This window comes from Lytechinus variegatus, chromosome 2, assembly GCF_018143015.1.
Source record: "Lytechinus variegatus isolate NC3 chromosome 2, Lvar_3.0, whole genome shotgun sequence".
Lineage (NCBI taxonomy): Eukaryota > Metazoa > Echinodermata > Echinoidea > Temnopleuroida > Toxopneustidae > Lytechinus > Lytechinus variegatus.
Genome location: NC_054741.1, coordinates 23,576,838 through 23,589,516, shown reverse-complemented (window position 1 = coordinate 23,589,516; position 12,679 = coordinate 23,576,838). Strand labels below are relative to the sequence as shown.

Sequence of the window (12,679 nt, the reverse complement as noted above, 5' to 3'; positions counted from 1 at the left end):
CATGTAGAAAGTAATGATTTAGGAATAATAAATGTTTGACAAGAAATTTCATTAGGCTTACACAACATGTACTTGGATATGAACCTTTGTGTTGTACAGTATGTACATGTTAGTAGCAAATTAGAAAATGAAGGAAGAAAGACTTTTTGAAGATAAGTAAGATAATAATGAATCTCATGTTGAAGCAAGTTTTTCCTTTGGTCAAAGATAACACATCACTGCATACACAATGTATAATGTAATGATGTCAACATCAACAAAATTTGTCATTGGTAAGTTTTGACTTCATTTCTCACTAGTGTCAAATAAAAGCACTAGAAAGTGGGGTGGGAAACATACATTTATATGTACATGTAGGTCTTACATTTAATGTGTAAATATATAAGAATTAAGAAAGGCAGTATTTAGGATGTTGGAATAATACAAATGATTCAGTTTTGATGACTAATGCAAATAGTCAACATAAATACATCCTGGTGGTTAGTTTACGAAGCATATTACTGAATACAAATTCACTCATCCGTATAGTCATTCATTCTAGCCATAGCAGACCGTTTATTCATAGTGTATTTTTGTAGTACTGTACAAGGGTCATTTGTTTGTGACGTCAGGGGGGGGGTGGAGAATATCAAGGTCTAGAGGAATTGGCTAAGTACATGTATCTGTAACCCTGATCAGTAGAGTTATTCCTTTATTTACATTGGGTCATTTTCAAACAAAAGTGGACATGGGGGTGAAAATTAAAACTTGCTAGAAATCAATAGACTTCAATGTTTTTTGAAACTAGACATCTTAAAGTATATTTTTCCATTTCATTTACATAAAATCATTAATTATGTCTTGAGATACAGTGAATTTTATGCAAGGGAAATTAAATGTTACAAAATGTTGATTTTTGCATTAAAATTCACATATTGCCTATCACAATATAAAATTTGTATTAGAAGCACATTTGTTGGCAAGATACAAGCTGTGTATTGTATCTAACTCCTAAATAGCAAAAAAAATTATGTGAAGTGTTTTTCTGAAAAAAATTGGGTTTCGAAGTTTTCAAAACTGGTTGTCGTGTCACTCACGTTTTAAATGCAAAAAGTTTTCTAGAGGTGTGTATTCTGAAAATTAATTTATCCCAGTACTGGAGCAAATACAGTTTATCTGTACCTTATTGTATATAAAGTTACTTGGTCCAATGTGTTAAGGTGAAGCTAAAATTAACTGTTAAAGTTGTGTCGTGTCACTCACAATGTCGTGTCACTCACAAAATGTCGTGTCACTCACGGTATTATATTGTGTATAAAAAAGGACATCCAGTAATTTTTGAAGCGTTTTACCAGGGATACAGTCAAAATGTTGTTCCTGACATCATTTAGGCCTATTTTAGGCTAATAATTTCCTCCATCTTCCTAATTTTACTCCTTTTTATGGAAATATTGAATTTGACATTGAGTTCATCTATTTTCTCTCCTCTCCGTGGTTGCCTTGGTTTAAAAAATCCTGACAATTTTCCATTGGTGTGAAGACTCGGATCCTAATTCATATTTTGGTGAATGTACTGTGATTAAGAATATAACATAATCAATCAACACAAAATTATGAATGTATCAAGAGAAAAACCACTATACTTTAGCAATGGACATATTTACAATGCATAAATGGTTGGTGTTGGTGATGGGTCAAGTCATACCTAGGTATTACTCGAACATTCTGTGTCTGCATTTACAGAAATGAGCAGAAAGTTCACTTTTCTTTTGAGCAATGTCATTTCTTTGTTATACTCATAGCGAGAAAAGTCAGGGATCCTTTTTTGAAATTTCCAGTAATTTTAGTAGTAAAGTAGTGTGTATAAGAGATCACCATGAACACCAAACATTTTTTCAAATTCGGAAAAGGAAATATTTTTCTTTTCCTTCTGATTGATTAAATCAACCTTTTCATTTGCCATAAAGCTTGTATTCCAGGACATGAAATAAACAAATTTGCAAGAAAACATAAACATTTCAGGTGAGAATGTACTGAGATTTGACAAAACATTTTGGATATTGCTTGAAGCAGATACATGCCAAGTTCAAAATCACTATTTGTTCGGCCACCATTCATACCGCTAGTGATTAACTACATGTAGGGTCTGAACAGCAAACTACCGTAAGCGGGCCGATGTGTGTTCAGAGCAGATTTGCATTTACACATATTCATTACAACAAAATAATGCATGTTCATGTAGGTCCCAACAAGTCTCAACCGAGACCACATTTTGATTTGAGCAACTTTGGATGGGTTGCCATGTATCAGTAGATCAATTTTTTTTTTTGTGGGGGGGGGGTACCCTGATAAGAACAGAGCTGGACCTCGAGGGGAAAAAGCTACTGAGGTATAAAGGGAGCCTGATTGGGATGCTGAATTGGATTTTAGTGTGACATCCAAGGGCTTAGAAAAGGAAAGGCTAATGACTTGTAACTGTCTTGTTATGTAATAGTAGCAGACTGCAAGAATCAGGTACTGACTGCGCCTTTCACCTTGTTGCTTTCCCTGGATTCCCGTGGTATGGTATATGATCAAATAATTAGCAATGAAAAGGTGCTTACAAGATTCCAGCTAAAAGCATAGCTCTGAATTTTGGTACAGTGCCTACATATACTGCCTTGGGAGGGTCCACATACAACAGTGTTCAGGAGAAAACCTATGCTTGTTGAGTTGAATTCCCAAGTTTCTCAAGGATTTGCTGATAGTCCATCTGAAGTGTGCAGCAACGTGATTGTGGTTTGGTACCAAAAAAGACATTGAAACTGCCATGTCCTATTTGGACAATGCCTAAAATATTAAAGGATAATATTCTAATCCAATATTTCAAGAAAAAGGAGTCATACATGACATCATTGGCTACCAGACCATGCCAGATGATGTGAGTGACTATTGAGAATACCTTTCTTACAAGGAAAAATTATTCCATCCGTTGTGGATGCTGAACTTTCATATACAGATAGGGAGAAAGAGTTAAAGTTTTGAATGATATCAGGCCACAAAAAGAATGTTTGAGTTGATGTCAATGCCAAGACCTCATAACACCTCCTTCAAGTGCCCCCTCCTCCTCTAAAGAGGAGAGTGGTAGAAGCCCTAGTGTGACAATGTGGTATGGTATAGGGAATGTGAGTTGATGGGCAAACATGACCATAAACCAAGAATAAAACATCAGGATGACATATTATGAACTTCAAAGAAAGCAGTTATTATGTAATTAAGCTTGTTTTTTGGTTAATGGTATTTTACTCTTCTACATCATGCAAAAAATACTTTCAATGTTGAGATAAACGTTGTATTTTTGCACTTGTCGTGTCACTCACATTTTGGATGTCGTGTCACTCACGGTATATAGGAGGGTACCATTTTCCATAGAGAAGATTTGATTGATTTTGACTATATGTGTTAGATAGGTACACTATTTATGTCCATTTACTGGTACTCACAGTACTCCATGACTACTACTTGGGCACGAATCCAACCATATGTGTTAGTGGTCAGAAACCCATGTCCAAAATTTGTCGTGTCACTCACGCACCATTTTTTAATCATATCTACTAAACGAATTGTTGAATTCAAATCAAACTCGTAGTGGCCCATGCCAGTCCTACATTGTATATAATATAGTAGTCATGATTGATTCATAACCTTTAAGTTTGAAGATATGAGCCCTTAAACCTCTCCAATTGTCGTGTCACTCACGTTTGAAAATGACCATTGTTGAGTGGTCAATGTAAACAAACCTACCTTAAGTCCCATCTCATATATAATGTTTTTGCATCAAGTATATGTCACACAAGACCAAAAGCCAGCATATAGTATTCATAGACGGTAAAGTGCGTGTAAGACCACTATAAGTGAAAGAGGATCGGCAGGCTTGTGGAAATTGGAGTTGAGTATTTGTCTTCAATTTTGCTACGTATAAGATTTGTCTAATTTACACTCCACAAAACTGTTTGGATACCTACCTTGTTAAAAGTCCTTGCACAGATCTGGTCGTAGAATAAAGGTACCGTAATACATGTATGTTTTTTTTATCTTGTGAAACTGATTACTTAATACTGTACAGTACAGTATACAAGTACTATTCAATAGATCAGAATAATTATGTGAAATCATGTCAAATTTTACAATGTGTGAAAAACTACAAAATTAAGCAAAATAGTGGGAGACAATTTTAGTTTGTTGCTATTCAAAGTGTTGGTATTTTTATTATACCTGCTAAAGTTAATTGATGTGGGATGTTATGTAATTAATGTTTTGCAATCTAATTCTTGTTGTTTGTGTATTCATTTTTCCATGATATTTTATCTGGTGTAGATGAAATTGTGTTTGTTGTATACGTAACTCATATACATTGACTTTGTTTTAGTTTGGATTTGTTGGATACTGTTAATATTATTTTGACCCGCTTTCATAAATTGTAAAATATATATGGTGCGCATGTACAAAAATTGACTTAAAATCATCATATTAATGTGATATTCTGTTTTATAATTTCCTTTAATGCCTGTGTGTATATGTACATGTAGGTATTTCATTTTTTTTTAATATATTTAAACCATGATTAATATAGTTTTTTGTTGAAATTATGATTTCTGCCTACCTTACCTTGTCAAGGATCAAAATTATTTAGTTCACATGTGCAATGTTGAAAAAGGGGCCTGTCTAATGAAGCATGTTACTATTTTGATTTGGTATTTTACATGTACTCATGCATTTTTGTTAATTCCTTCATTATTAATCATTTTACAGTTACATTTATGTTATGTGTAATAAACCCTGAACATGATTTTACTTTTATTTTTTGAACAATTTTATTAAATTTGTATGGTTTTTAATGTGATCTTGTTGAGTTGCATTATTTTTGCATGATTTCCTTTTTTTCACCATGCATTATAGTTTGTATTTGTATGAATATGCATGATTTGTTTAAAATAAATGGTCATTAAGTGGTACATGTATACCTAGTTACGTCGTATGAAATAAAAATGATCTTAAATTCAGAATATTTTCCAATTTTCAGCAAGAGAAATTCTAAAGTAACAATTTTTATCCTTTTATGTACAGTACATGTATATGAAGTATGATGTGCATGTCTCTAATTTCCTTTGTCATGACAGTTTAGATTGCCCAAGTCACCTGTCTTTTTTTAATTCAATATAAAATAATGATTCTTTAGGAGATTTTACCTGTACAGTAATTCTTGAACTACCAAATTCACAACCAAAGTGCTTTTTAACAAAGGCATTGCACTTGTTTCCAAAACAAGTGAAAGTGAGCTTGCAAGATAAAATTGAAGGATTTACTAATTATGTTAGTTCTCAGACGTTGATTATCAATAAAACTGTCAAGTTTGGGATTTACTTTCAGTAAGTTTTTATTTCTAATTCTTAAAACAAAATAAAAATATTGATTCTTACGTATTTCAAATGTTCAATGTAGAGTCCCTTTTTTCCACCACAGTACTCTTTCAACTGATTCCTGTCCCTTATGAATCTTACATGTATTTTCAGTGAACGTGAGCGAGACAAGATGTCGTACAGCAAGCTAGATGCGGATGACGTGGAGATGGATACGGTGAACGAATCGGAGAAGATGGCATACTCCAAGCTCAAGGATGGGGTAGATGGAGGGAAGGGTGATGCAACAGATGGCCACCCCATGAGGGCCAAGAGTTTTGATGGCTTTGAGGATCCCAGTCAACCCCTGCTGCTCTCGGGCAACAATACAACAGTAAATTATGAGGTATGATAGATCTACAACTCGTTGAAATTGGTTGTGGTAATCATGTGGTATTAGTACATGTAGGTCTGTAGATGGAAGGTCAAACCAGGGTGGCCACTGACATTGATAAGTGGATACCATGCACGACCAAAAGAACACGTAAAAAGAATGTCTTTTCAAGATGGGGCATGTTACGTACGTAACGTAATAAGGGTATCAAAACACTAAAATAATGAAAAAAATGGTGTCTATTTTTGCTAGGAAGGCTACGTCTTTAGGGTCAAATTTGCGAGGGTATAAAAAATTAAGACTAAATTTTTTTATAAAGGATGTACGGTAACAGCGTAAACGACACTACGTGCAGATGAATGTAATCAGGGGGGCGTTTCATGAAAGGACTTGTCGGACATTTTATCCGACAAGTACCAGTTTATCCGACAGTTACCATAGGAATAGTGCCTCTCAGCCAATCAGAATCGAGGAAAGATGTCAGATCTGACAACTTGTCGGATGAAAATATTGATGAAACGCTCCCCAGGTCTTTGTTGGCATACTAATAGCGGCACATGGATGTAATTAATCCCCTAATCCTTTGGACAATTTTTATTACTGCAAATTATTTTTCGCTGACTCCAAGTAGATTAATGGTTCATTTTCCCCCAATCTAAAGATATGCCAAATTATAGCAAAATCCGCATAGTGGAACACTGGCTTAACAATTACGAGGTATGATCTACAGCTCAATGCAGTAAAAAAAAAAGACCTGCATAATTGTGCAGAAATTTGATATTGGATTGGTTATGTTCTTTAGCATCACAATATCCCTGGTGATGAATAATTTCCCTTCAAAATCAACAAATGTGTACCAGGGTATGACTTTCATTCAGAATGGTATTGAGTATAAATTTACTCTAGTTTTGTCACAGCATGTACTCTGCTTGTTGCAATATAGACTCTGTGTCAATGACTTGTACTAACATGAGAACATGTACAGTAGCTTCATAATATCTCCCTGATCAAACTTGAAAACATGTATATGTGGCACTCCTGGAGGTGTATTTTCATTTGGTCCAAAGCCAATTCATCCGATTGTCAATTCATCTACTATCATTTGGTCTGCTATCATCAGTTCGTCCACTCACCACATGGTCTTATTGCCATTTCGTCCATAGACCATTTCGTCTAATAACCAATTGGTCCAATAGCCATTGTCCTTATACCATTCAGTCTAATTAGACCAAGTGATAATTGGGTAAATGAATTAACGGTTAGTATATCAACTGATTATGAGACGAAATGGTCATAGAGGAACTGGTGATTAGACGAAGTGATGATTGGACCAAGTGGTTATTAGACGAGATGTTGATGGACGGAATGGCATTTAGAATAAATGAAGGTAGACCATGTGGTGGGTGGACGAGTTGGCAGTAGACGAGTCACGAATTGGGAATTTACCCTCATGGAGAGAGGTGGCATGACATTACGATCAACTCTATCGTTATCCCAGACTGATAATTGTGAAACCTTGGTAGCCATCTGTGGAACACATACTAGTACATGCACTTTGTAGTATTTTTTAGGAACTTCCGTGTGTGCATCAAAACTTCAATTTACTTATTTTTATTGTATTCTTCACTTTATAATTCTTCATTCAACTTTTCACAAGAGAATCAGAGAAAAAATTCCATTTGTTCACAACAATTTTGTAACGTTATGATTTATCCTCTACCAAAGTTGAGATCATTTTGATTATGTGAACAGGGTTTGATAATTCTTAAACCATATCCGAGGAAACCCAGAGGTACCAGACCAAACGCCAGGGAGAACGTGTTCATGTATATAGCACCTGGTTCAGGTCTTCATTTAATAAATCATGCATTGGAGAATGTTGTATACCTGGAGGGATCACTCCCAAAATAGATATAGTGGCAAGAATATATATTCAGGATTGCAATTTGATTATCTCAGTGTGCTCAAGCAAGGATGCAGTTACTTGCAGTTTGTATATGGAAGTTTAAGTAATATTTTTAATAGTTAATGTTTTTAATAATGCAAATTATCTATGTTTGTATTCTAGTCTTACAAAATATTATCAATCATTGTATTAGATGTAGGTTATGTAGAGTCCTCTTTTGGTAGTGTTTAGTTTTTCTTTTAAAAAGACACTTGAAAACTTATACTTGTACATCAGAAAGCTGCAAACAGATTTTAGTATCCACAAACTTAATATGCTGAACATAATTTTGATTTTTATTGGGATTCTGACAAAGGTACATGTAAATGCATCCAGTGTATAGAATACATGTAGATCATGATCTAAAGATAGAGCAATAAAAGGAGTACATCAGGCTGAAAATAGTATGATTTGAACAGATAGAGTAAAATCAGACTCACAAAACACTGAAAATTCCATCAAAATCGGACAAGAAACAAGAAAGTTGTTATCAGATTTTGATGAAATTTGCAGCGTTTTGCTTGGTGAATATAACTCTTTATTTAGGTATCATTATTTTCAGCATGGAGTTTACCCGTATGTACAAGAGAATCTACATGTAGGCTTTATTGAGCATTGACTTTTCAGACTGACATAAGATTGACCTTTAAAACAGGTATCAAAAGAAATGCTTGGAATAGTGATGGATTGGTAGATGACATATACACAATGCATCCATCCTGCACAATCCCATTCTTTTTTACAGAATAGAAAGGCAGATTCAAAATGTGCAAGGTTTGCGATATTGACTTTCTGAAAGAGTCTTTTTGATAAATATCTCTGTCTATTATGAAGTATTAAAAAAAAATTGGTAGTAAATTAGTTATATAGACCTATACAATACAATGTGAAATGAATGCTGATTGCAGAATTAGATAATTAAAAGAGGTGATTTTAAGTAAAAAAAAGAAAGAGGGGGAAATAAGGAATTTTTTTAGGACAGTATTTATGAATATATGCCAACAACATCTGTGAAGTTTCTAACAATTCAAAATTTTACCTCAGAGGGCTGAAAGGGTTACCTAAGAGGGCTGAAAGGGATACCCAAGGCTGAAAATAATATGATTTGAACAGATAAAGAAATATCTGACAAACAAAATACTGAAAATTTGATCAAAATCGGACAAGGAATATTAAACAAAATTATGACCTGAAATATATTCATCATTTTGGTGAAACAGTTCTATGCCTGTCTTCATGAATATTTAATGAGCAAATTGATAATGTCACATCTCCACTTTTCTTTTTTCTTTTAATGTATGAAATGATAGGTTTAGGAATAAAAAAATGGATTAACATTATATTCATTGCTGCTACTATAGAAGGGAGACCTAAATGTACACATGCCTGAAAATATTTAAAATAATTATGATTTCACGTAATAACATAAAAAGAAAGTGGGGATATGACATCATAAACCCACCTAATGAATAATCATGACAACGTGCATAAAATTGTTTTCACAAAATATTGCATAACTTTAAAATAATAAATAATAAATTCCTTATCAGATTTTGATGAAATTTTCAGATTTTTGGGGGTGAATTTTATTCTATTTATTAAGATATGATTATTTCAACCGGAAGTACCCCTTTAATGTTATTCACTCCTGTTGTTAACTTGGAACTTACATGTAGAATATAAATGCTGCACAAAACGGGACAGCATATTTGAGTGAAGTTTCGGTCCATTTCATTAAAAATAGAGTATGTGGTATGTTGCGTAACACTACAGATTTTGAACTTTTAATGTGATGCCTGTACCACATTAACAGCCCATCAGTGGAAACGTCATAGGCTTACACACAAATCAATATCATGAATGATGAGGACCATTTTCATTTCTTTGTTTTGTTCACAAATTCTCCTGGTAGTCAAGTCAGTCAAAATGCATGAAATTAGTATTGTTATACATTGATGGTTGATAAACTTTTGATTAGTGTTTAATTTGTCAATTTTTGTATCCTTTATATAGGGCTTATAGAATTAATCCAAGGCTATGGATTCCCTATTAACTGGCTTCATTGTCCCTCTCAATTGCCTCATGTGGATATATTTGTCCCCTGTTTTCTCCATTTGTACTGTAATATATGTGTCCTAAAGAAAAGTGCCCTTGCTGATCAAACTGTAAGGCCTGCTTTAGTTATTTCGATAGAATTCTCTCACGATATGCTCTTGATCCCAGGTTTGCCTGATGACAAAGTATATATTATGTGTAGGAGCAGTTCTGATAACCTTCTTGAAATCCGAGGCACTTGACACTTGTAACTAGACACAAGGCTCATCTGCCTGGAGTGTTTCATTGGATTAGCACAGTGAACACCTTGAGATGTGAAGAGATACAGTATGCATCCCTTATTGGAGTGAAAAGTATTATATTTGCATTTGCATTTTAAATCCAATTTGATACATGATCATGCTGTCTTATCAGGGTAGACTCTCATGAGGAGAGGGTTGGTGATACGCAGAGCTGCCAAGTTGTGAGAAAGTGACCTTTTGTTCACTTCTCATTCTGAAAATATATCAATAAATGCAGTTTAAAGCTTTTGTATAGTTTTGGTAAATACACCAAAATGCACCTATTACTATTCCAATTCATTGCTAGCTAATGTGAATGGATATGCCCTATAACAGTTACGATGTGGAGGATATGAAATGAAAATGTGTTTTACAGGATAAATTTTGCGATTTTACATGGAAATTTAACTTGATAGGGTCACCCGATCAAATTAAAATATCTGTGTGTTTTTGTCTTTCAATTAAATCCTATTCCAAATCATGGAATGGGCTGAAACTTTCAAGATATGTTCTTTGTCTGTAACTTTTGGATATCTAATCACTAAATTTATAAGATAAGTGCTTGAATGCCCATTTTTTTAAATTAAAAACAAGCATCGCCGAGAGAGGGCGCTATATATCCAAGATTTGAATATTTGAAATTTTCCCAGAGAAGTGCAGTTGGAAAAATATCTAACGGTCTCTACGCTTCAGTAAGACTGTCATATTAGATGATATTCGATTATCAATCACATTATTGACCCTTTACTAAAGCTATACACAGGCTTTAAAGATGCATATTATAATGTTTTTAACTTATTACTTTGTATGAATTTGTTTTATATACTGGTATATATATTTTCTTTTGCATAATGCATGTACCAGATTTACATGTATGCATAAAATTTTATTGTCTATTCCATTGACTTTCAGCTTGACTTTGTAGAGACTGAATGGGGAAATATCTTAGTTGCCATCCAAGGTGATCGTAACAAGCCTGCTATTCTCACCTACCACGATCTTGGATTAAATCGTAAGTTCTCCTCCCATGTTGTTGTTATAGCTTATACGGCGCGTATCATTCATTAGTGAATATTTGCGCCAGGCAGTTATGATGCATCATTGCCTCACATCTTCTTTATTTTATTTATTTATTTATTTATTCGGTATAGAAAACAAATACATGAAACAAAGGTCCAAGGACCAAAATGAACACGTTTACAAAAAAGACAACATAATAGTAAATAAAATTAACAGTAACAACCAAAAACAGACTACTATATCTGGAAGATTATAAAATATGACAAAGGAAATAGGCAGCAAACAAAAATTTGGTTCTAATAGGTAGGTGATTTCAAGTTCAGTGTTGACCTTTTTGTGTTGGTGTTGTGTCAATTTTTAGATGAGCATCTATAACATAACATAAAATGAAAATGGTCCTTTAGAGTCACTCACTAGGTGTTGAGCTGTTAATATTGTGACCTGTATCATTTTTGCAAACTCAGAATAGGTTTTTGGAGCTAGGAGACGCAATCCAAATTGTGCTTCCAACACCAACACTGGACTTGAAAACACCCATTGATTTAATACAGGATGCAGTCTTTTCTGTTGTGACATCAAAACTTAGCACTTGATCTTAAAGTTTTACGATTGATTACATACAATGTCCAATATAATTGATTGCTAAAATCTGTCCTATAATCAAGCAATGGGTGTTGTGTTATGGGGCATGGAACTTGTGTGACTTAAAATTGCTTCCAAACTAACCAATTGGAGTGTCCAGTTGATAGAGATTAGAACTTGTGTCCCAACTGTGAGTTACTAATAATTAAAATATTTGTTTTTATTCATGTAAAAGCTATTGATATTACTTTATTACCTATCATTACTAAGAGAAGAGTATGTTATTATTCATTTAGATGTAAATATTATATCTGAATTATGCCGTAAAACTCAAACCAATACTTGAATTTATTTATTTTTTTAAATTAACAGTATACATGTATATGATCTGATTTGGGTTAAATCAATATGCATATTTCCACATCGTAGTTATAAAAGTGCACATTCCTGTGGTTACTCATGAAATAAGAATTTGTCATTTTACACCTTGTTGTAAAGATAGATAATGATTGTTTCCTGGGTCCCTTCACTTCACTTTACAAAAATAATTGGACAGGAAAACATGATTATAGCATGGGAGGAAGAGGAAAGATTAGTACCAGAGTGAAAGAAAGTGAGAGTTTCTTGTCTAGCCAAACAGACCACATGCCAGCCATTATATTGCATTGAACTTCAATATGGGATTGTTATTTAGTCAATAGTAGCATGTATGATTCAATCAGCTTCTGGCAATTCTGTATTGATAATAAAGTTACATTTTATTAGCTTGCTTTATGTGGAAAAATAGAATTATGTAAGATTAAAATTACTTGTATTGATAAGAGTTACAGTGCAGAATTAAACTTGGGTAAATTAATGAATATGAAAATTATGCTGAATGGCCATTTTGATTCATTACCGGTATTTGACTTGATTTGATAATATGTCCTTTAATTGGGAGTTGAATCAATTACCAGGTTGAAATGTAATAAATTTATGAATTTTATATTGGAATGTTTATGCTTGTAGATGATATATAATAAGATAAAAAAAAATTTAATTGTCT

The 12,679-nt window shown here is 33.5% G+C and overlaps 1 protein-coding gene across 7 annotated transcripts in view; it reads left to right on the top strand.

Annotated features, from left to right (window-relative positions):
• LOC121407617 (protein NDRG3-like) overlaps positions 1 to 12,679 on the top strand; it is a 43,912-nt gene that overhangs the window by 8,204 nt on the left and 23,029 nt on the right. For 5 of the 7 annotated variants that reach the window (XM_041598783.1, XM_041598779.1, XM_041598782.1 and 2 more), the window contains 2 exons: positions 5,532 to 5,763; positions 10,945 to 11,044. In XM_041598783.1, coding sequence (XP_041454717.1) covers positions 5,551 to 5,763; positions 10,945 to 11,044 — 313 coding nt within the window. In that variant the 5' untranslated portion in view covers positions 5,532 to 5,550. Of the gene's footprint in view, positions 1 to 3,848; positions 3,907 to 4,002; positions 4,025 to 5,531; positions 5,764 to 10,944; positions 11,045 to 12,679 lie in introns of those variants that run through there. The other 2 variants (XM_041598784.1, XM_041598785.1) reach the window with 2 other exon arrangements.